At 44.1% G+C, this 25,648-nt stretch overlaps 1 protein-coding gene across 3 annotated transcripts in view; it reads right to left on the reverse strand.

Annotated features, from left to right (window-relative positions):
• The window catches only part of Snx6 (sorting nexin 6), a 42,658-nt gene extending 17,448 nt beyond the window's left edge, over window positions 1-25,210 (reverse strand). The window contains exons 1-6 of one of the 3 annotated variants that reach the window (XM_052738526.1): window positions 25,143-25,210; window positions 24,941-24,988; window positions 8,806-8,910; window positions 8,115-8,225; window positions 6,006-6,127; window positions 2,441-2,564 (exon numbers count right to left, since the gene is read on the reverse strand). In XM_052738526.1, the coding sequence (XP_052594486.1) occupies window positions 2,441-2,564; window positions 6,006-6,127; window positions 8,115-8,225; window positions 8,806-8,910; window positions 24,941-24,988; window positions 25,143-25,148 (516 nt within the window). In that variant the 5' untranslated portion in view covers window positions 25,149-25,210. Of the gene's footprint in view, window positions 1-2,440; window positions 2,565-6,005; window positions 6,128-8,114; window positions 8,246-8,805; window positions 8,911-24,940; window positions 24,992-25,142 lie in introns of those variants that run through there. The other 2 variants (XM_052738525.1, XM_052738528.1) reach the window with 2 other exon arrangements.
• Window positions 25,211-25,648: the final 438 nt, after the last annotated feature.

Below are 25,648 nucleotides of genomic sequence, written 5' to 3' on the forward strand. Positions count from 1 at the left end.
GGTCAAGGTCAGCCTGGTCTACAGAGTGAGTTCCAGGATAGCCAGGGCTACACAGAGAAACATTCTCCCCAAAACAACAACAAAATCAACTAATATAGTTGTTTAAAAAAAAAAAATGGGCTAAAGAGATGGCTTAGCAGGCTCACAACCAAAAACATAGCAAACCACCAAAATAAAACAAATAACCCCAGAAGTGAGCCAGGTGTGGTGGCACACGCCTCTAATCCTAGCACTGGGAGGCAGAGGCAGAATATCTCTGTGAGTTCAAGGCCAGCTTGGTCTATATAATGGGTTCCAGAACAGCAGAGCTACATAGTAAAACCATCTCAAACAATAAAGTAAAATAAAATAAGAATTGAATTACAGCCAGGCCTGATGGTGCACACCTTTAGGCTCAGCACTCTGGGAGGCAGAGGCAGGAAGATCTGTGAGTTAGAAGCCTGTCTGGTCTACAGAGCAAGATCCAGGACAGCCAGGGCTGCACAGAGAAATCCTGCCTCGAAAAACAAAACAATAAACATGCTGGAGTTGGGTATGATGGTGCACTCCTTTATCCCAGCACTGAGGAGACAATTTGGTCAACTCTCTATGTATGGAGTTCCAGACCAGCTATACACAGGGAGACCCTGTCCCCCCACCCCACCCCTCACCCCCAAAAGACCTGGGAGCTCATGAACCCGGGCCATCATATGCCAGGTGAGTGCCTATAACTGAGTTTTATCTCTTTTACAATTATTTACTTTTTGTTTGTTTCTTTGTGTAGCCCTGGCTGGCCTAGAACTCCCTCTGCAGACTGCCTCAAACTCACAGAGATCCACTTACCTCTGCCTCCTAAGTGCTGGGATTAAAGGCGTGTGCCACCATGCCCCACTCAATTATTTACTTCTTTAAAAAATATTTATTTTTATTTCATGTTCATTGGTGTTTTGCCTGCATGTATGTCTGTGTGAGGGTGTTGGAGCCCCTGGAACTGGAGCTACAGACAGTTATAAGCTGCCATATGGGTGCTGGGGATTGAACCCAGGTCCTCTGGAAGAGCAGCCGCCAGTGCTTTTTAACTTATGAGCCACCTCTCCAGCTTATAATTATTTATTCTTAAAAGTATTTATAATATATATTAATTATATATTATATAATTAATGTATATAGTTGATATATATATCTTTTTAATTGTTTTGTTTTGTTTTGTTTTTTATTATGTATACAGTGTTCTGTCTGCATGTATGCCTGCAGGCCAGAAGAGGGCACCAGATCTCATTACAGATGGTTGTGAGCCACCATGTGGTTGCTGGGAATTGAACTCAGGACCTTTGGAAGAACAGCCAGTGCTGAGCTGAGCCATCTCTCCAGCCCTGCTTTGTATTTTGTAAATAGGGTTTCTCTGTGTAGCCTTGGCTGTCCTGGAACTAGCTCAGGACAGTAGTAGATCAGGCTAACCTTGAACTCAAGAGATCTGCCTGCCTCTGCCTCCCCTTATTTTTTAATATTTATATATTTTACTTAAAAATAAACAATACATAAGAGCCACTAAAATCAAGTATCATAATTAGTTTATCTATCCCCTGAATTTATAAAAGGAACTCCTTACATTGCAAAAATAAGTATTTGGATTTACATTCATTGATATCACTAAACTTTGAAATACCTGAATATCAAACAATCTGGCCCAGGCCTGGAGCTGGGGGTTGGGTGTTCAGGGAAAAGGTCACATGAAAAGGTTAAAGGGAACAGGACTCATGCAGGTGTCTCTCCTTGAGCCATATCATAGTCCCTGAATTGACTGAGGATGAAAATGTTTAAAAAGAAGCCAGGCGGGTTAGAGTTCAGTCTAGTCCTGGTGTAATCGTAAGTACTAAGTAAGTAAACAGAGCACGTATTGAGAGTTTGAAGCTAGTCTGAAATACAGACTTGAAAAAGTTTTTGGCCTGGGGATGTAGCTCAGTTCACAGAGGCTAAATAAATCTCTAAGTTCTCCGCCCAGCACCACACAAACACTGGGCACAGTGGCACATGCCTATCATCACAGCACTCATGAGGTAGGGGCAGGAGGATCAGAAGTCCTGTGTCATCAAGGGTTGCACAGAGTTTGAGGAATCTGGGACACCTGGGCCTCTGTCTCAGAGAAATACAAAACAAAGTTGTTTATTTCGGGTTTTTAGATTATGAAAGTTCAATTTATAACTTAACTGGTCCACTCAAGTTCTCTGCTTCACTACTAAAAATGTGACACTTTAGACTGCCTTGAAAAATCAAAGCATTTGGAGCAGTGAGATGGCTCTGACCTTTCTACGATTATAAAACTCTCAGTACAGGCTACAAAAACCCAGGACCTTGCTCATGCTAAGCGAGTGCTGTCTTCTCCATCCTTCCAAACATCAGAGAAAATAATAAACAGCAACAACAACTTTGACCACTGCAAATCCAGTGATTTGATACTTACATCTTGATTATACTCCAAGAAGACGTGGAAATTTAAATCTTTTCTCAAAATAGGATGCGCTGCCACACGACAAAGGAACACCTCATGCATTGCAACTGTCTTCTTGAAAATTGCCAGATATTCACTAGAAACAACATAAAATTGAGAATGAGCAATGGCACCAACTAGAAGTCACTCCAACAACTGTTCTCCGGAACATTCTAAATGTAAAATAAAAACCAGAAAGGCAAAGACATAATTCTTATCAACAAAGCTTTTAGCTGAACTGTTTGGCAAAAATATAAAGTTCACTTCTGAAAAGGCCTCATGCTATTTTAGTATCTATTGTATCTAAACGTTAATATCTCAAGTCTTATAAACTTGATGTTGGGTCACTATTGGGGTATTGTTTTTTTGTTTTGTTTTTTTAAGATTTATTTATTTATTTATTCTGTATACAGTGTTCTGCCTGCATGTATGCCTGCCGACCAGAAGAGGGCACCAGATCTCATTATAGATTGTTGTGAGCCACCATGTGGTTGCTGGGAATTGAACTCAGGACCTTTGGAAGAGCAGCCAGTGCTCTTAACCACTGAGCCATCTCTCCAGCCCGGGGTATTTGTTTTTTAGCTCTAGAGAAATTATATGATACAACCATAACTCAATTTTTATATAATTATAGCCTTTACACACCTAACACATAAATATTCCTAATTTTGTTAATCATTATTTTCAGTGTTAATCATTATTTTCACATAGTAACCAAAGTATGTGAGAAAGACCAACCACAGAGCAACTATTTATGACCTTATAATGAAGATATGTGTTTAAGCATATTATCAATGACTCCCAGCAACCATACAGCAGCACAGGACAGCTGTGTGTGTGTGTAGGGGGGACCACTCAAGGAAAGAGCCTGGTAGTCTTGCTTCAACTTCATGCAAGAAGTGTACATTTTACACACCACACACACATCAGAGGCTCAATGTTGAGAGCAGTTTGATGATGACGATCTGTGGGTTGTCATTCAGTGCAGAGGGTGGAGGTAGCAGGAGGACCAACCCAAGGCTCTCTCTAACCAGGCCACAAAGAACCATCATCAGGGCCACCTGAAAACCAGAGCTTCAGCAGAGTGCGCTCTGCTAACTTCCAACTCGGTCTTCTCAACGGTAATTATAGTAGTCTATGAAACTGTTGCACCAGAGCTGACCGAGTTGACGTGTCACTTTACACTCTGACAAAAACCTAATCTGCTCATTTATCTTTCCAATAACTTACTGAAATTCTGAAAACTGGGGACAGATGCCTGAAAACTAACTAAAAAGAAGAGTAAGGAAAATGCACAAAAGGAGAAGGGCCAGAAAAAGAGAAACGAGGTGACAAGAGAAACAACTCCCTCGGCCAACTCTCAGAACACTGACAAGGTCCTCGAGTGTTCTGTTACTCACATGGCCTGCAGTCACTCTGTTTCCTTTTTGAACTGCCTGTGTGTGTGTGTGTGTGGAGTCAGCTCTCCCGTCCCACCTTATGTGGGATCTAGGGACTCAACTCAAGTGCTTTGCCTGCTGAGCAATCCCATTCCCAGCAATGCTGACAGTGTATCTCTGATCTATGTTTCCTCCTTTTTATTTTTTGTTTGTTTGTTTTTCAAGACAGGGTTCTCTGTGAAACAGTCCTGGCTGTCTTGGAACTTGCTCTATAGACCAGGCTGGCCTCAAACTCACAAGAGATCCTCCTGCCTCTGCCTCCCAAGGGCTGGGATTAAAGGTGTGCGGCCACCACCACCTGGCTACTTTTCCTTTATTTATGAATAAAGTTTTCTTGCTACTTTGAAAAAAATAAAATTATAAATAATATATTGAAAATGTAAAATTCATATTGTGTTCTGTAACTATCATTTAAGATCTGGAAATGTACTTGGCAGGTATCTTTGTTGTGGGCAGGTAGATGGACTCTCTGGGATATCAGATTGATACTGAGCATCATAAAAATTAAAATAGCCGGGCGGTGGTGGCGCACGCCTTTAATCCCAGTACTCGGGAGGCAGAACCAGGCAGATCTCTGTGAGTTCGAGGCCAGCCTGGGCTACCAAGTGAGTTCCAGGAAAGGCGCAAAGCTACACAGAGAAACCCTGTCTCGAAAAACCAAAAAAAAAAAAAAAATTAAAATAAACTTTCACATCTCCCCAAAGTAGAAAGTTCAAAAGTTTAATAAAAAGAGGGGGTTGAAACTATTTTCTCAAATATGTTAAAGTGAAATTTTATCAGTTTTTCAAGGACTTAATATGCGGAGTTTATGTAAAAATAATTTTGCCCACATGTGTTTGTGCACATGCTTGACCGCCAAGGAAGCCAGAAGAAGACATCAGATGTTGCAAAGCTGGAGTTACTGTTGTAATCCACCTGATACACTTTAGTCCTCTGCAAGAACAGCAAGCACTCTTAACCTTTGAGACATCTCTCTAGCCCCCTAAAAGTAATTTAATGAGAAAAACATTCTTTTAAATATTTATATTAGTTTGTTCCTATTCTTTTTTGGGGGGGGGGGGGGATTTGAGACAGGGTTTTCTCTGTGTAGCTTTGGAGCCTGTCCTGGAATTCACTCTGTGGCCCAGGCTGGCCTGGAACTCACAGAGATCTCCCGAGTGCTGGGATTAAAGGCGTGTACTTCTATAGGCCAGAGCAGTTACAGAAAGGAAATTAAATATACATGCACTTTTTGTTGCTTGTTTTGAAGCAGGGTTTTATGTGGCTTTGAACTCACTATATATATATGAGGTTGACCCTGAACTGATCCTCCTACCAAGTGCTGGGATTGTAGGTTTGGGCATATGTATGTATGTATGTATGTATGTATGTATGTATGTATGTATATGTATATACACATATACACACCATATATATGGTGTACACTACACAGTGAAGTTCCAGGATAGCCAGGGCTACACCGAGAAACCCTGCCTTGAAAATCCAAAATAAACAAACAAACAAATAAATACAGTCATGTTGGCTTCCATATATATATATTGTTTTTTGAAACAGGGTTTCTCTGTGTAGTTTTGGAACCTATCCTGGAACTCACTCTGTAGACCAGGCTGGCCTTGACTGAACTCACAGAGATCCACCTGGCTCTGCCTCCCAAGTGTTGGGATTAAAGGCATGCGCCACCACCACCCAGCTGGCTTCCTAATATTTTTTTTTTTTTAGGTTTTTCGAGACAGGGTTTCTCTGTGTAGCTTTGCGCCTTTCCTGGAACTCACTCTGTAGCCCAGGCTGGCCTCGAACTCGCAGAGATCCGCCTGCCTCTGCCTCCCGAGTGCTGGGATTAAAGGCGTGCCCCACCACCGCCCGGCGCTTCCTAATATTTTAAGAAGGTTTTAGATCCTAATTTTCAATAACTTAAAAACCTGTGTAATTGTCTGATTTTCACGAAGAGGCTCTGATCACGATCGTTTACACTGGCTTTGAGGACTTAGCCTGGACTTTTCAGTCACTGCAGTGAAACGGTTAAAGAACGGTATCAGAAAGCTCAAAGCAGGCACCAAACAAGCAGCTGACAGGACTAACGGGACCCGCCCGTCACGTACGCTTCCAGCTCCTGCTTCATCTTCGTGAACTCCTCCTTTGTCATCGATCCTTCCCCTTCTCCAAGCTTCTGCAGTTTTTCCCGGGAAGCATCAAAATCAGGTCTTGGTGGTGCTGGTGGGATCTATAACAAAACCAAAAACTCAGGAACTCTTTCTTTCTTTAACATTTGGTTTTAGGTACGCACACACGCACGCACGCACGCACGCACGCACGCACGCACGCACGCACGCGCACACACACTTGCCCAAGCATGTGCAGTGGTCAGAGAATAACCTGCAGGACTCCTGTACTCAGGAGGCTGAAGTACAATGGCTGCTAACTTGAGACCAACCTGGCCTACCTATACTTGAGAACAGCCTTAATTACAAAGTGAAATCCTGTCTCAAACTAAACAAAACACAACAGTGAATGGATAATGCCAAAGTACACCAAATGAATTGAGCACCAGAAATACCAAAATTGAGATTAGAAAACTTCACTAGTTTTAGAAACCAAGATCTCTGGGTTCCTGTATACCAATGAAGAAATAGAGGATAACATTATTTTATTAGCTTGTGGCAGAGGCCGCAGCAAAGCCTCTTGCCTCACCCCTCCAAGTGCCCAACTCCCATAATACTGTTTATTTTGGGGGAGGCAATGACACATTAGGATGCTTCTTAAGGAGTGGAGAGATGCCCGGGGTAATAGCACCACAGCACAAAGCCTGATGACCTGAATTTCTGTCCTAAGCACAGGCCAGACACAGTGGCACATGTCTGCAATCCCATGTATATGCTCCACAAACAAATAGGTACACACACATTAAAATAAGCATTAAAAGTCAGGCGGTGTTGGCTCATGCCTTTAATCCCAGCACTTGGGAGGCAGAGGCAGAGGCAGGAGGATCTCTGTAAGTTTGAGACCAGCCTGGTCTACAGAGTGAGTTCCAGGACAGGCTCCAAAGCTACAGAGAAAATCTGTCTTGAAAAAACAAAACAAACAAACAAAAATATTAAAAATTAAAAAAATTTTAAGACACTTCTAGCCAGGTGTAGTGGTGTGCAACTTTAATCCTAGAAAGTAGGGAAAGTCGGAATTAGAATGCAAAAAGAAGACTACATTATTGGTCATTCACCAAAATCTGAGCTACAGAAACAGATGACTCAAGGGGGTGCTGGCCTCAAGATAAAGACACACAGTAAGGCCATGATGACCTCAGGGAAATCATAAATTTCAGGACTCTGGCCGTGCTCAACAGCTGAGGAGAATAACCACTTACTACTGATTACAACATCTTAAGGAGCCTTCTAAACTCCAGTTTCTGTCCACTCAAGCATCCCAAACCAGTACAGTTTGTAGCATTCCTCAATTAATCACCTACTCCAATACTAATTATCCATGTTTAGAAGGGCTCGTGCCTGTAACCCTAGCACTTGAGAATCAAGACTGTTGCAGGTTCAAGGTCAGCCTGGACTACACACTAAACAGTGAGTTCCAGACCATGAAAGGGCTAGACAAAACAGCAAGACTCTATTTTGAATAAATAAAAAGAATTCAAAGTTAAGCAAAAAAGTATAACATTTTCAAAGTAAGACAAGACAACTCAGGATAAAAGGTGGTAGGCCAATGCCTCACAATTGGTATTTTTACAAATCACATCAGTTACTAAAAATGCTAAACAAAACCACATGAGTTTCTAAAATGTTCTTAGAAAATGAAAACCCAGGCTAGAAAGATGATTATCAGTAAAGACTGACAGAGTTCTTGCAGAGGAGCCAAGATCAGTTCCTAACACAGTTGGGTGGCTCACAACCACCTATAACTCCAACTCCAAGGACATCTGATGCCTCTGGCCTCCACAGGCACCTGTACTAACATGCACATACCCACACACAGATACATATATACATAATTTAAAATAAGAGCTGGAGAGATGGCTCAGCAGTTTGGTGCTCTCCCACAGAACCCTGGTTTGGTTCCTAGCACCCATGTCAGGCAGCTCATAAACTTCCTGTTATTCCAACTCCACAGTATCTCTTCTGGCCTGTGTGAGCAACTCCACTCACACACCTAGATGCATGCACATTAAAAAAAAAAATCTTAACAAGAAAATGAAACCTAATACTTACAATGTAACCTGCATAGTCTTCATTTTCAACGAAGGAATCATGTAGCCAGATAAATTCCTCATGTTGTCGAACGACTGAAAATTCATTTTGTTTAAAATTTGGCAATGAACTCTGCAAAGACAGCAATTTTCCTGAATAAAAGTAAAATTATCCTCGGATCTTTGAAAAAAAGTCAACAGGCACCTATTTATTATACTGTTATCATCACTTAAAAGTTATACTATTGGCTGGTGTAGTGGCACTCACACAGAAGACAGGCAGATCTCTGGGAGCTGAGGCCAGCCTGGTCTACAAAGTGAGTTCCAGGCCAGCCAGAGCTATGTAGTGAGATAGACAGACAGACAGACAGACACAGACACACATACTCACTCACACACGAACCTAGAAATTAAAATTATATGTAGGTTCTGTGTTAACTCCTAAAATCATAATTAACTCCTCCAGCCTGGTCTACATAGTCAGTTCCCAGACAGGAAGAACTACATATTTTAAAAAAAAAAGAAAGGTCAAACAAACAAACAAACAAAAAGTAACTTCCCTAAACTTGTTTGTTAAAGAATCAATTAAGACCTATGCCTCTTTCCAATACATTCAAAATTTAAGTTTTGAATCAATTGAATCAAAACCAATCAACATGTCACATAAGTGTCAGCATTTCTAAAGGAACACCAAATACCAAGCCCCACTTTACCTTGGTGTGAACAGTGAATTTGACTTTATCCCGTTCACTGAGAGCATCCGAAATGTCCACTTGCAGGGCGGCGTCACTCTGAAGATCTACATTGATTGCTTTAAGCTAAAAGAGAAAGCACAGTATAAAGAAAGTTTCTAGTTTGCGTGCATGCGTGCATGCGTGCGTGCGTGCGTGCGTGCGTGTGCCTGAGCGTGCGTATGTGCATGTGTGCATGAAGGGGCCCCTGAGGGTCAGAAGAGGGAGTAGGATCCCCTGGAACTGCCATGTGGGTGCTGGGAACTGAACTAGGGTCCTGCACAAGAGCAGTAAGTGGTCTTAACCGATGAGCCATCTTTACAGTCCCCTTTTCTTTTTTAAAAGACAGATAGGTTGGCCTCAAACTTGTGATCCTCCTGTCTCTGTCTTCTGAGGGTGGGAATTAAAGGTATGTATCAGGAAACCTGGCCCTGTGTACTTTTATGTAATTCCATTCTCCATCACAACAAGACGACACAAAACCAAAACAGAGAGATCAGGGTATGAACTCTCTCTCCCATGGTCCCAGCACTCAGGAGGCTGAGGCAGAATGATAAACACAAGACCAGTTTAGACTACACAGCTAGACCCCATCTTAACCTCCACCATCAAAAATATAAGGAATCGCCAGGTGGTGGCGGTGCACGCCTTTAATCCCAGCACTCGGGAGGCAGAGCCAGGTGGATCTCTATGAGTTTGAGACCAGCCTGATCTAAAGAGCGAGATCCAAGACAGGCACCAAAACTACACAGAGAAACCCTGTCTCCAAAAACCAAAAAAAAAAAAAAAAAAAAAAAAAAAAAGTAAGGAATTTTTTTACTTTATAGTTTGTTTTTTAACTAATGTACAAGCCACTTTTAAAATAATTACTGTGGCAGGCTGGCTAATGGCTCCTAAAAGTATCTCCATCGAAACCTGCAATCTGTGAATGGGCCTTATGTAGCCAAGAGGCCTTTGCAGATTTAATTCAATTAAGAGTTCTGAGATGAGATTATCCTAGCTCATCTAGGTATACCTTAAAACTTTAAGGCCAAACCAGGCAGGGTGGGCCCAGCACTCTGGAGGCAGAGGCGGGTGGAGCTCTGTAAATTAGAAGCAGCCCGATCTACAGAGCAAGTTTCAAGCCAGCCAGGACTACACTGAGATACTGTCTCCAAACAGGACCAACTAGTCCAACCGAGAGAAGGCATATGCCTGCAAAGATCGGAGCACTGCAGCCACCAGTGAGGACTGCTGCTGCTACATCCAAGCTGAAAGAGGAAGGACAAGACCCACAGGGCTCTGGAGCGATGATACCAGGTTAGTGCTGATTATTTTATTTATATGTTTTATGTATGAGTGCTCTGCAGTATACCCGGGCCAGAAGAGGGCACCAGATCTTATTACTGATGGTTGTGAGCCACCATGTAGGTGCTGGGAACTGAACTCTGGACCTTTGGAAGAATAGCCAGTGGTCTTAGCTGCTGAGTCATCTCTCAGCTCCTAATGCTGATTTCTAACTTGCAGAATTATGAGAATTAATTGCTGTTATTCTAACCCATTTGTGCTAATTCATTGCAACACCCAGAGAAACTAGTACATCAATCATACAGTTTTTGGAATAACTTTACATTCTCTATTTTGCGGTTTTTTGTTTTTTTTTTTGGCATGCACACACAGGCACAAGCAAGCACAAGCTGGGGGTGAGTGGGGTAGTGTTAGGGTTGATCTTTGCACATGGCAAGCATGTGCTCGACTGCTGAGCTACATCCCCAGCTCACATTTCCTCATCTGTCATGTATGTACTGCCTAGATTAGCATTTCCCAAATACAACTGATAAGAATCAACCTGACCAGATGTGGTGGTGCACATCTGTAATCCCACAAGCAGAAGGTAAAACAGGAATGAGTTTGATGCCAGCTTAGGTTACACACTGAGCAATGGGCCAGCCTGAGCTAAGTGCCGGACCCTGCCCCAGAAAACAAAGATTACTCCATATTATTAAAGTCATTTTTTTCTTTCCCTTCCCCTTCTTTCTATACCAAACACAATGCCCTCCCCCTTTATCAATAGCACAACTCTTGGCTTTTCCTTGTTTGTTCTCTGAGACAAGGTTTCACTTTACAGTCCAGGGTGACCTTGAATTCAAGGGCTCCTGAGTGCTGGCATTTACAGGCATGATGGAATTATACGAATTCACCACCATGCTCAGCTAGCATTTGTTGTTTTTGATTCTATCTCTATAAATATCCATGTATCACACAATGCACACTTTTATCTAGAGCAGAGGTTCTCAACCTTCCTAATGCTGCGACCCTTTAATACAGTTCCTCTTATTGTGACCCCAAACCATAAAAGTATTTTGTTGCTACTTCATAACTGTAATTTGCTGCTGCTATGAATCATAACGTAGATATCTGTTTTCCAATGGTCTTAGGCCACCCCTGTGAAAGGTTGATAAATGCTGATTTAGTCCATGATTCATTTTTTTTTAAAAGATTTATTTATTATGTATGCAATGTTCTTTATGTCTGCAGGCCAGAAGAGGGCACCAGATCTCATTACAGATGGTTGTGAGTCACCATGTGGTTGCTGGGAATTGAACTCAGGACCTCTGAAAGAGCAGTCAGTGCTTTTAACCTCTGAGCCATCTCTCCAGCCCCCCATTTTTTTTTTTTCAAGACAGGGTTTCTCTGTGTAGTTTTGGCTATCCTGGAACTCACTCTGTAGAACAGGCTGGCCTGAACGCACAGAGAGCTCCCTACCTCTGCCTTCCCAGTGCTGAGATTAAAGGTGTGGGCCACCACCACCTGACTCAAATTTTTAAATACAATTTAGATATAATATGCAAGTCAAAATTAATTTGAAGCCTTAACAAACACGCGTTGCAAAATGCCAAACTGAGATAATGGACATTTCTATCATTTCCACAGAGTCCCTTTGTCCCTTTAACAAACGTAACTTTCCTGCTTTTAGTTCTTGAGTGTGGCTTCTGCAGATGTAGGGTAATGCTTGTGCTGTGAAGGGGAAATGTCTGTCACTCTCCACCATATTTTGTTTTGCATGAGATGAGGTATCACTGTGTAGCCCTGGCTACACTGGAACTTACAATGTAGATCAGGCTGGCCTCTCCCTCCCAAGACTAGGATTAAAGGAGTACGACACCATGCCCAGCTCATCATACTTTTTGCGACAGCATCTCTCACCAAACCTGAAGCTGGCAGTTTCAGCTAGCCTGGATGGTTAACCACTTCCTGGGATCTGCCTGTGTCCACCTTCCCAATGCTGAGTCACAAACATATACTGCCATGTCCAACCTGTTTTTATCAGCAGGCTCTGGGGATTAGAACTGAGATCCTCACACTTATACAGCAAGCATTTCATCCAGTGAGTCGTCCCCAGCCCTAGTTCTTAACTTCCTAACTTTTCAGTGACTTTTCTCTTGTATCCCTTACTAAAGCATATTATACATACTAATGACTTACTTGTGACTAAGTCAACCTACCATGTCTTTTTCATCTTAAAATCAGAGTTCACTACCCATTCCAAAAACAACACTTAGTTCTAGAGTTGATTGTAGAAAGTACATACCGCCAGGCAGTGGTGGCGCACACCTTTGATCCCAGCACTTGGGAGGCAAAGGCAGGCAGATCTCTGTGAGTTCGAGGCCAACCTGGGCTACAGAGTGAGTTCCAGGAAAGGCGCAAAGCTACACAGAGAAACCCTGTCTCGAAAAAACAAAAACAAAAAAAAGAGAGAGAGAGAGAGAGAAAGGAAAAAGAAAGTATATACCAGTTGGGTGGAGCACGCCTTTAATCCCAGCACTTAGGAGGCAGAGGCAGGTGAATCTCTGAGTTCAGGGCCAGCCTCTGGTCTAGGGCTACACAGAGAAATCCTGTCTCAAAAAAACCAAAAAGGGGTTTGGGGGGAGAACGAACCAATCTCCAGAGCTGAAAAACAGCTCTTCATGATACAAATGGAACACTCCTCACACCCGATTTCTTTCATTTATATGTCATCATCAATACAACATATCAGCCAGAGTGTTCCTTCTGATTCTCCCTATAGTCGGTTTCTACACCCACTTCACACCCCAATAATTACTTCCTAGGACCTGAGCACATAGAAAAGTAGACACAAAGGATTATTTCACTTGACAGTAAGTTGCATTTCACATACATAAGACTTTTTTTCAAGTCCTGTAAATAATTACCAAGATATATAATGGAAAAGCCAGTCTCTAAGATGAAACTCCCCCTGCTTCCTGATCTCAGGTGGCAGTGTATTATAAAATGAAATCACTCCCACATCAGCACAAAGTTTCACTGAAATCTAATTTGCTAAACTGCTTCAATGCATTTTTTTTCCTGGTTTTTGAGACAGGGCTTCTCTGTGTAGCCCTGGCTGTTCTAGAACTCAACTTTTAGACCAGGCTGGTCTCGAACTCACAGAGATCCACCTCCCTCTGCCTCCTGAGTGCTAGGATTAAAGGCATGCACCATCACTACGCAGTGTTCAGTGCATATTTTTATATTTTAATATACTAAAATAAATCTTTCAGTTAATCACAAAACTGTATTTTAACGATATTTTCTTTTTTTGTATTACACTGAAAAAATTTCAATCACCTTCACTTAGATTTCATAAAACATTATATTGTAAATTTAATGTTAATTACATAAATTATATAGATTTCCCAGGTAGACTCTTTTCCATTATGGAAAAAAAAAGTAACTTCAGAAGGTTTTATTAAGGGAAAGACTTAATGCAGACAACCTGTGATCACCAACATTTAATTAAATTTTTGCAACTAGTGAGTTCAGTTTGAAGAACTTTCTAATTAGACTTTAACTGGTTTAATCTTTATTTGGACCAATAAACTTTGTACTTTTTTTAGTTAGAGACTGAATAAGTTAAACATTTGTGTTGTTGTTCATAAGAAAGACAAGGACACAACATGTGTACTCAGCAACAAAGATATAGTATCGTTAAAAATAATCTAAGGCCCAGGGAGGTGGCGCACACCTTTAATTCCAGCACTAGAGGCAGAGCCAGGCAGGTCTCTGGGAATTCCAGCCTGGGCTACAGAGCGAGCTCTGTCTCAGAAAGTACATACAAATAAGTAAGAACTGAGAGACCTTAGGCTGGAGAGGTGGTTCAGCCACTTAAGAGTAACTACTGTTCTTCCAGGACAGGACAGGAATTTGATTTTATAGTACCCACATGGTGGCTAACAACCGCTGTTAACTCCAGCTCCAGAGCTAGCTTCCAAGGGTACCTGCACCGCAGGGGCGTGCACAAACAAGCGCACGCGCACACACACACACACACACACTTACAATACTGACTAATCATTTAAAGACCCTAAACCAGGTGTGGCGATGCACATAATAGTCTCAGCTCTCGGAAGGTAGAGTCCTGAGTATCACAAGTTCAAGGTCATCCTTATCTAAACAGGAAGCTGAGGGCAGCCTGTGCTATGTAAGACCCTACCTCAAAGCACCAGAACATGAAAAAGATGCTGGCCAGTTGCTGGCTGGTTAATTCTCCACTTATAACTGCTTAGACAAGAAGATATCCACAGACTCCTGAGATGGCTCAGTGGGTAGAGTGTTGTTTAGCCCGACGGCCTGAGTCTGACCCTGGAACTCACATAGTGGAAGGAGGGCTTCAGCAAGTTGTTACACACACGTGTGCACACACAAGATAAACAAACATAAAAAATTCAACCACTTTCTTCTGCTAGAAAAGCATTACCAAACGCATAGAGGTGCATGAGAAAGAAGGGAAAATAACCAACTACTGCCATCTCCTGCTCGTTTCTTGCTTCTGCGATGTCCTTCTGCAATCTCTTCCTTACAGACCCACCACTACAATCTCCTTACACTAGACATCATTCCTGTGTTCAAAAGGGTTTCCGCTCGGAGAAGCCCAAGTCCTTACGGTGGCCCACCAGGACCTCTAAACTCTCACCTGACTCTAACCCACTATCCCCTGGCTCACTGCACTTGGGAGGCAGAGGCAGGTGGATCTCTGTGAGTTCCAGGCCAGCCTGCTGCACAGAGCTAATTCTAAGATAGCCAAGGCTATACAAAGAAACTCTGTCTTGAAAAACAAAAAAATAAATAAATGAAATCCTTTAAAAATTAAACTAAGTGGGGTGTGGTGGTACATGCCTTTAATTCTAGCAACCAGGGGGTGGATCTCTGTAACCAGGAGGTGGATCTCTGTAAGTCTGACGCCAGCCTGGTCTACATAGCAAGTTCTAGACCAGCCAAAGCTACAAAGACAGACCCTGTCTCAAAAACTCCAAAATAGGGGCTGGAGAGATGGCTCAATGGTTAAGAGCACTGACTGCTCTTCCAGAGAGCCTGGGTTCAATTCCCAGCACCCACATGGCAGCTCACAACTGACTGTAAGTTCAGATCTTCAGGATCTGACTGACCCCTTCAGACCAATGCATATAAAAATAAAGTTAAAATAAATAAAAAAAAAACAAAATAAATAAATAAAATAGAAATCACCTTGTACATAAAAGTAGAGGGGAGGGGCTAGTGGGAAAGAGGAAGGGGATCATGGGAGTGAGTAGGGGTACGAGAGGGTGATGGATGGTAAATATACTCAAAATACACTAAATATATGTATCAAAATGTTATAATGTGGGGCACCTGCCACCAAGCATGATGATCTGAGTTTGGTCCCCAGAATCTACATGGAGAAGAAAACTGGGTGCTTCAAGCTGTTCTCTATTTCCACATGTACACCGTGGCATGAGTGTGCCTTCTTCCCTTACACAGAAAATAAATACATGTAATCTCTTTTTTAAAAAAAGAAAGAAGGGCCAGGCATGGTAGCACACACTTTTAATCCCAGCACTCAGGAGGCAGATTTCTGAGTTTGAGGCCAGCCTGGTCTACAGAGTGAGTTCCAGGACAGCCAGAGATACACAGAGAAACTCTGTCTCAAAAAAAAAAAACCAAGATAAATAAAGAAATAAATAGATAAATAAACAAAAGAAGAGTCTGGAGAGATAGCTCAGCGATTAAGAGCACTGGTTGCTCTTACAGAGGACCCAGGTTCAATTCCCAGCCCCGACATGGCAGCTCACAACTGTCCATAACTTTAGTTCCAGGGAATCTGACACCCAATACACATTAAAAAAAAACAAAACTAAGTAAATAAAATAAGAGAAAGAACAATGCCATAATGAAACCTATTATGTATGCTAATAAAAATCTTTTTTCATGTATTTTTGTGCATAAATCTGACCATGATTTCCCTGTATGTTACGTTCATATAGCTGAATCTATAATTTTTACTAACCAGATCAAGTTACCAGCATTTGTTGGTATAAATGAGCATTATAATTATTCCAAGTTGAGTTTCAGCCAAATACACGCATAGAACAGAGTCTAGAATGTTTGTTTTTTGTTTTTTTGTTTTCCGAGACAGGGTTTCTCTGTGTAGCTTTGCGCCTTTCCTGGAACTCACTTGGTAGCCCAGGCTGGCCTCGAACTCACAAAGATCCGCCTGGCTCTGCCTCCCGAGTGCTGGGATTAAAGGCGTGCGCCACCACCGCCCGGCAGAGTCTAGAATGTATGCTAATTTCAGTTAAGTATGTTTAACTCTTACAGACATAAAGTGCTTTTAAAACAAATAAAAATAGGGCTGGAGAGACTCTCAGTAATGAAGAGCATCCAACTGCTCTTGCAAAAGACCCAAGTCCAGTTCTCAGCACATAGGTCAAGGGGCTCACAACTGCCTCCGATCCAGCTCCAGGGGATCTAGTGTCCTGTCATAACCTCTGAACTCATGCACGCACACCTATACACAGACATACACATAAGCATGTAGCTAAAACAGCCCAAGTAACTCTTGCCTGGCACTCCTTGGCACTCCACCCCAGGACTCTGTCACAGCTTTAGCTCTGCCTTCTCACACCTCAGCCGCTGTGCTCCAGTTGCCTATTAACTGCTTTCTTTGCTCTTCTGAAAGGAAGCAGCATTCCACTCTCCACGTTAACAGTGCGATGCAACACTGTTAGTGTCTGAACACATGCACTTTCTAGCTTAGGGCACTCAGCACTCCCAGGCCTGCAGCTCTTGTCATTATGGACTTTAGATTCAGTCTTCCAGCCATAGCTACCTCTGCATCCTCTGCCTCAGTCAGTCAGGTCAGGCACTCCAAGGAGAACCAAAGGACCCACATACTATCCTTTCTGCCAGCAGTCCTACCCTTCCTCTGTATCTACAAAATCCAGATCAACATTCAGGAGTTAGCTCATTTTGGTGACAACAAAGAGGTTAGGAGTCCAGACCCCAGAGCTGAATAGTATGTGTCTGACTACAGCTCCTACTGGCTGTGTAAGACCATAACCAGTTGTCTAATCTTTCTCAATCTGTGTAAATGTGTCAATACTACACAGGCACAAAGATAATGCAAATATCTTTAAAAGTACAATTTCCACACCGGGCATGGTGGTGCGGGCCACTAGCACCTGAGAGGCAGAGGCAGGTGGATCTCTGAGTTCAAGGCCAGCCTGGTCTACAGAACAAGTTCCAGGACAGCCAGGGCTACACAGAGAAAACCTGTCTCAAAAGCAAACAAACAAAAAGCGACAGTCAAGGACAAGGTGTGTGAGGAGCACCCCACGAGCACAGTGGGGTGGGAGTGGCATGGACCAGCCAGCCACAAAGGGTTGTCAACAGGAGCACCCCACGAGCACAGTGGGGTGGGAGTGGCATGGACCAGCCAGCCACAAAGGGTTGTCAGCAGTGATGAATACAGCATAAGACATTTGGACCTTACTTGAAAAGAAATGGAGTACAAGGAAGTACTCCTGGGAAGAGAAACGATTTAATAACTTTAATCAAAAAGTGTTAAGTAAACAAAAAGGGTACATAGAAAACAGAAGGATAAAAGACCAATAAGGGACATTGCTACAATCCAGAAAAACACCAAAGCCTTGAAAAAAAAACAGGGCAGGGCCAATGAACTGCCTCAGTGGATGAAGGAAGGTACTTGCCACTTACCACACTCAGCCCCGCTCAGCGCTGTTCCTACTCCGGTGAGCCTGGGTTGTGTAAGTAAAGTCGCTGAGCAAGCCAGGGAGCAGCATTCCTCCATGTGTCTGTCTGTCAGCTCCTGCCTTGAGCTGCTGCCCCGGCTTCCCTCACTGGATTATATAACCCGTAAGCCGAGTAAACCCTTTCCTCCCCAGCACGGTTCTGGCCTGTGTTTCATCACAACAGAAAGCAAACTAGATCATGACTGACAGTATGAACCTGATGACCTATCCCTGGAGCCCATGTAAAGGTGCAAAAAAGAACCAACTTCATAATGCTGTCCTCTGACCTCCACACTTCCAGTCACAACAGATAAAAGTTGTAATATTTTAGCTGGGTGGCGGTGGTGCACGCCTTTAGTCCCAGCATTCAGGAGGCAGAGGCAGGCGGATCTCTGTGAGTTCGAGGCCAGCCTGGTCTACAGGGTGAGATCCAGGACAGGCTCCAAAACTACACAGAGAAACCCTGTCTCAAACCCCCCCCCCCCAAGAAAAAGTTGTAAAATTTTTAAAAAGAAAGAGCAAGTATTCTAAGGTGAAATTAAATTGGCCTCAGTGACTGTTCTGATACAAGGATGATGTCTATGAATGATTCAGAGGTTCTTTGCACAACTGGAAAATGATTCCACTAAGATAAGGAACACAGAGGAGCAGCTGGACCAAGAATCCAGAAGAGGCAGCCACCCCACCTAAAGTCATTTTTTTAAGACAGCATACCATTTAGAATTGAAAGAGCATTCTCTACATGCTACGAGAATCAGACCATCACTCACTCCGACACACGCACTGCACATCAAAAGCGAGCACATCCAGTTCAAAGGACTCGTTTGTTTACTACTATGGGACCGACTGCTCATTTCTCTGCATGTGGTTTCTGAGGAAAACAAAGCCCCGCCAGCAGCTTCCAATACTGTCAGCTTTGTTTCGATTTTAACTTTTTGGGGGTAGGGAAACACGATCTAGCCCAGGCTGACCTCAAATTGGCCATCCCTCTGCCTCAGTTCTCCCAAGAGCATGGATTATGGCTGTGTATCACCATATCCAGCTAATACTATTTTATTCTTTAGTTCTTCCTGTCATAAGAGCCTGTCTCGATAAAAATATCATGATGAGCCGGGAGTGGAGGTGCACACCTTTAATGCCAGCACTTGGGAGGCAGAGGCAAACGGATCTCTGTGACTTCGAACCCAGCCTGGTCTACAGAGCAAGTTCCTGGACTGCTAGGACTGTTATACAGAGAAACCCTATCTCGAAAAACAAAAAGCAAAAACAAAAAAAATTTTAAATAAAATAAAATAAAGAAGGGCTGGTGAATGGGTCAGTGGGTAAAGGAGCCGATGACCTGAGATCCCACATGGTGAAGGGGAGAACCAACTCCACTGGCTGTCCTTTGCCCCTACACGTGCATCCCTCAAACAAACAAAAAACAAGTGTGAAAGAAAAAAAGAGATGCCCTTTTTTAAAGGCTGAGCAAAATAATCTAAAGCAATGGTTGTAGTGGACAGCTGTTTGAGCCATGTCCTGAAGCAGCCCCCCTAGTGAGGCAGCTGGCTGTTACACCTGCCTATGACCTTGAGGTACTGGCCTCTGGGCGTGGCCACCAGGGACCCTTAAGACCTGGCGTATGCTGGACCCTCTTGGCTACCCGGTGGTTCTGGATGCTGAGATCTTGGACCCAGCCGTTCAGCGCGGGACACAGTTCAGCTTCCCCAGACCCTACGATAAATCTCCCATGGTTGAGTTTACCCCCAAATAAATTCCTTTGATCATTAAAAAGACTCTGTGGATTTATCCCATTAAATGGTTCTCAACCTTCCTAATGCTGCGGCCCTTCAATACAGCTCTTCATGTTGTGGTGATCCCAACCATAAAATTATTTAGTAGCTACTTCGTAACTGTATTTTTGCTACTGCTATGAATTGTAATGTAAATATCTATTTTCTGATGGTCTTAGGAGACCCTCTATGAAAGAGTCATTCGACTCCCAAAGGGGTTGTGACCCAGGGGTTGAGAACAGCTAAAGTCTGAAAAAAATGCAGGGCCTTAAGATCTGACTACTAGAATCTGTTTCTATCAGGACAGAAATGACACATATTTAAACAGGCCAATTTCTGTCCCTAAAATGAGGAAACAGCAAACTAAATGTGCAACAGTCATCAAACTTCAGTGAACAGGAGTTCAAAGCACCCACTTCTTCAATGCTAAAAAGTGGTTGTTGGGAGCCAGAGAGACGGCTCAGTGAATAAAGTGTGCTGTACAGGCTTACTGACCTGAGTCCAACCCCAGGACCCACAGCCAGGACAGAACTGGGCTGGAGGGATGGCTGAGTAGTTCAGAGCTTGGTGCTCTTCCAGAAGACCCAAGTTCAGTTCCTACCACTCAAAATGGGCGAATCACACTACCTGTTAACTCCAGCTGCAGGGGAGTCTAAGCTTTCTCTTGGCCTCCTTTAGAACTTACACAAACACACACACACACACACACACACACACACACACCCTATGCATACATAAACAGTAAGATAAATCCTAAAATAAACTTTTTTTTTTTTTTTTGGTTTTTTCGAGACAGGGTTTCTCTGTGTAGCTTTGCGCCTTTCCTGGAACTCGCTTTGGAGACCAGGCTGGCCTCGAACTCACAGAGATCCGCCTGGCTCTGCCTCCCGAGTGCTGGGATTAAAGGCGTGCGCCACCACCGCCCGGCCCCTAAAATAAACTTTAAAAATAGTTGTCCCTTCCAACCAAGAGATCCCAATTTAGTTAGGAGGACAAGGACCCCAGATTTTCTGTTTTGCTTTTCAAACCCCCCAAGTAATTCTGGTCTGGGCAGACCTTTCTGTTTTTGAAATAGGGTCTTGCTTTGTAGCCCAGGCTGGCTTTGAACTGGTCCTCCTCCTGTCCCAATTTCTGGAGTGCCACCGGAAGGCACTACTACATCTGGACACCAGGTGACTCTGCTGCAAGTACTGTATTTTCTTGGTCAGAGGCTGAGATAAGGACTTGATTTGTAGTCTAGGTGTCCTAGCACTTTATAGGTAACACAGTCTCTCTACCCCAGAACTCAGGCAATCCTGTCAAATGCTGGGATTACAGGCACGCACTACAATTAACCTGATCTAGAAGTATTTCAAGAATACTTTACTCACTGCTGTGTGACCCCAAAGTTCTTCAGAAGTTTTAAATTTCTCAACTATGAAGGAGTCAAGGCTTCAGAGGAGCAAGTATGATGGCTCAGCAGGTTAAGGTACTTGCCACCAAGCCTAAAGACCTGAGGTTGATTCCCAGGGACCACATTATCCTCTGACCTCCATATGTATGCTGTGCCCCACATACATACACACTCACTCTATTTTTTTTTTTTTTTTTTGATTTTTCGAGACAGGGTTTCTCTATGTAGCTCTGGCTGTCCTGGAACTCACTATAAAGACCAGGCTGGCCTCGAACTCAGAGATCCAATTGCCTCTGCCTCCCAAGTGCTGGGACAAAAGGTGTGTGCCACCATCACCCGGCCATACAGACTCTAAATAAATAAATGTAAAGAGAGAGAAGGAGGCTTCAGACATTGACCAAACAGTCTGCACAGCACTTAATACAATGCTGGGTTGTAACGGCTGATTCTCCAGTTCCACAGCACCAAAAGCAAGCAAGAACTAGACAGGTGGACACAGCCATCACTACCTCCTCAAACATTTCTTTCTAGAGACTGAGGCTTTCTTCTTTTAAACATTTACTTTGTTGGCCTGTGCGGTGGTGGAATAAGACAGGACAGATATGCCACAGGATGCATGTGGAGGTCAAGAGCGGACAACATGTGAGAACTGGCTTTCTCTCCTCCATCATCTGGACCCGAGGGACTGAGCTCAGATCTTCAGCCCTGGTAGAAAGTACCTTAACCCACTGAACCACCTTGCAGTCCAAAATTTCTAACTCGGGATGGTTTTTCCCTCTTAGGGGAGGGGAGATCAAACCCAGTCACATAACCATGCTGGGCAAGCGACACCACAGAGCTACACCTCTAGCCTGTGCTTTGTCTGTGCATTTGTTTTCCACTTTCATACTACAATTTCCACCTAGGGTACTCCCCTGTGGAACCCCGCTCACTCTCTGGAGTCTCTCTCCCTTTTCCTTAATAAATCGACATTTGCTCTACTGAAAACAACATTTTTTCACCGACAACATCCCACAGTGACCCCCCGGTCAGCTGTGCTCTTTGCTTCCTCTGTAACTGTGTGACATGTGACAAGTTCTGGGACACATTACTTAAGTACTTTCAGTTCTGTAAACAAATTTTAAAAAGGCAAAAAGCCCCCAACACAAATCAGAAAACATTCCACTTTTCATGTCATTGATGTGAAAATTTTTTTTAGAAAGTTGACACTTTTGATGAACAAATCCTGTTTGCTTTTTATGGCAGACCACAAAAGACAGTTTTTAATCTAAACGAAGTTACATGCTTTTAGAAAAGCAGTTTAACTGAACTAAAACTAATCTCATTTCACCAATAAGTGCTAGCTCCTCCCACTCACTGTCTTTTGTTTTCCAGTACCAAGGATTGAGGACAAGGTCTGACCCATGCCAGGCAACCACACTCATCACTGACTTACAACTCCAGTCCCTTTCCTACCTTAAAATCCAAACTACACCAGGCAGTGGCACATGCCTTTAATCTGTACTGGGGAGACAGAGACCAGCCAGAGCTACAAAGTAAGAGCCTGTCTCAAAACAAACACAACCCAAAATACAATTAGTAAATCCTAACTCTGTCTTACCCAGGAATTACATATACATATATTATACATAAACATTGTTTTGTAGTTAACTAGAAGTTTTAGAAAGCAGAAATCATATGATGTTGCTATGTAAACAGAGGGAGTTGATTTATCATTTACAAAAGCATCTGGTTGCTACTCTCAAGTGTCTCCCATGATGAGTGTATGCCTATACTATGAGTCCTTTCCAGACTCCTTAGAGCTCACACCCCTGCTCTTGGGTGTGTCTGTCTTTCTGAGAGAGTGGCTCTTTCTCAACCCTCATGCTTAAGTCTATAATAAATTAAATATCTTTATAAAACCCCACCTTGGGCCTGCAAGATGGCTCAGTAATTGCTCACTGTGCAAGCCTAACGCCCTAGTTCAACCCCAGAGCCCACGTAAAGGTGGGAGGTGAGAGCGGACCCTACAAATCTGTTCTCTGTATCAGAATACAAGTATGACATTAAAGCAGAAAGGACACTATTTGGAGAAAGGAAAGGGATCAGCCCTACTAAGTGCCCCTCCATGATAATAAATGTTAAAGATTCTGCTTCGGGAGCTGCGGAGATGACTTCAGTAGTTCAGAGCACACTGCTCTTACAGAGAACCTGAGTTCGGTTCCCAGCATCCACATCGGACTGCTCACAACCACCAGGACCTGCAGGTTCAGAGGACCTGACCCCCTGCGGCCTCTACAGCACTTGCACACAGATGCACCTAGCCACAGAATTAAAAATAAACCCTTACACCCCTCTGTTCCCCGGGAGAGTCCTTGCTTACCTGGAACTGGCTATGCAAAACAGCCTGTACTCTAATTCAGAGACTCACCCACCCCTGCCTTCTAGAGTGCTCGGATTAAAAGCGTGAGCAACCTTGACCAGCTATCCTCTTATCAATATCCTGCAATCTTAGCAATACACTGCGATGTTTGATCATCTACACCATTAACCAACACCTGTATCTCACATCATCTAGGATGGATAAGTAAAAGCAAAATGGACAACAGAAGTAAAAACTTGGCTGGGTGGCACTTGAGAGGCAGAGGCAGGAAAAATGCCTTAAGTTCCAGGCTTAACCGAGCTACATGGACATTTGTCTCAAAACAAAACAAAACAAAACAAAAAAACAAAAAACCCTGAGTGGTGGCTGCACAAGTAATCACAACATCGGAGGCAGAGGCAGGTGGATCTGAGTTTGAGGCCAGCTTGGTTTACAAAGTGAGTTCCAGGACAGCCAGGACAATGAAGAAATCCTGTTTGGGGGAGGTGGGGGAGCCTAAGACATAAAGTGTGAGCTGTTAAATGGTAAAATGGTGGCATCGAAACTCTAGTTAGTGGCAATCGTATATCTGTATCAGTAGTTTTCAATACAGCACTTGTACAAGGCACTACATGCATTGCTATCCTTCAAAGACAAATGCAGAAATCAGAGCTTTAAACTGGGGGCAGCTTAAACGGGGAATTTAAAGAGTAAAGATGGGGAAAGGGTGAGGGAGCAGTCAAAGAACACAAACTCAGTTTTAAGTTCTGGATACTTAATGTATAGTACAGTGATTAATAAATGTGTACTTGAAACTTGCTGAGAGCAGACCAAGTGTTCTCATCAAAAAGGACCTGACGGTACTGGGGTGAGGTGTGCACTACTTAACTTGGCAAAGGTAATCATTTCACAACCTCTACATGCATCAAAATATCACGCTGTACATTTTAAATAATATAAATTATGATTTTGTAAGCCGTATCTCCATAAAGCTAGAGAAAGGAAACAATATCCAGAGAACCCCGAAATGGATCGGGGCTGAGGGATATACTAGAAAAAAGTAAAGATAACTGAGGACTACCGTTTCTTTGCAAAAAAAAAAATCCGTGAGGGCAGAGCTAAGATTTGCTGACTGCAAAAAGAAAAAAAAAATCATTACAAAAAGGTAAATTTAGACTAAATCCATACCATTCCGCAAAGAAAAGGGGAACGGGGATTCCAGAAAGCCACCGAAAGATTCTGACGGTAACCACCACCGGGAACGTCTGGGGATGGGGGCGTTCCAAGCCGGCCTCCACCTCGGCCACCCCACCTGCAGCGCGGGGCCTGGGAAGAGCAGGCTCAGCACCGGGCTGGACCGCCCGCCCCGGGCGAGGAGGCAGCCGCCGGGTTCCCGCGGAGCCGAGGAGCGCACGACCCCCGGGCAGAAGGGCGGGGCGCGCGCCGCGGAGGTCGGCAGGGCGACGCCGGGGGCGGGCGGGCGGCTGCGCAGCCCGGGACCCCTCCTCAGGCCCCGGCGGGGAAAGGGGCCGAGGCTCCTACGCGAACGGAAAGCACAACTTACTCCGCGGTCTTCCTCCGAGAGGAAGTCGGGGCCGTCATCCAGGCCTTCCTGCTGAGTCCGCGGGCCCGGCGCACCGAGCGGGAGGAAGGGAAAGGGGAGACACAAAGAGAGACATTAGCGCCCGGCCCGCGCCGTCCCCGCGCCCGCCGCGCCCGCCGCCCCCACCGCGCGCCCCGGGTTCGGCGCCGCCGTGAACACCCACCATCATGGCTGCTTCGAGTCCGGGGCTCGCGCAGGCGCACACGCGAGGCCACGCCAGGAGCCGGCCGCGCGGGTGGGGCTGGGGGCGGAGCCTAGCGCCGGGCCCGCCCCCTGCCCTTAGGAACCGGGAGGGCTGGTGGGGGTGTCCGTGCAGGAGAAAGGACACCGGGTCCTTTGCGCCAGGTGAGAGGGAGGGTCGGCCCGAGCCGTGGTAGCCGCTTGCTGCTGGCTAGCTCAGGCTCGGGAAGGCCCCAGGGCCACCGGGAGAGCTGTCCAGTTCCCTTGCCCCGAGGGCCCAGAAAAACTGTGCAAGCACCCGCAGGAAGCCTCAGTAAATATTCTTGTCTTTGTATTGGATTACGCGATGATTAATCACCATTAATACCACATTGCCCGTAGAAGTTTGAGGAACCGGAGAGCCTTTACACAGTAAGCAGACAGGGGCTATAATCAAGGTTTTACTGCTGGGGAAGTAATAACTACCTCAGTTTGGGGTGCTAATGACGG

This window comes from Peromyscus californicus, unplaced genomic scaffold (assembly GCF_007827085.1).
Source record: "Peromyscus californicus insignis strain IS unplaced genomic scaffold, ASM782708v3 Scaffold_15__1_contigs__length_86483966, whole genome shotgun sequence".
Taxonomy (NCBI): domain Eukaryota; kingdom Metazoa; phylum Chordata; class Mammalia; order Rodentia; family Cricetidae; genus Peromyscus; species Peromyscus californicus.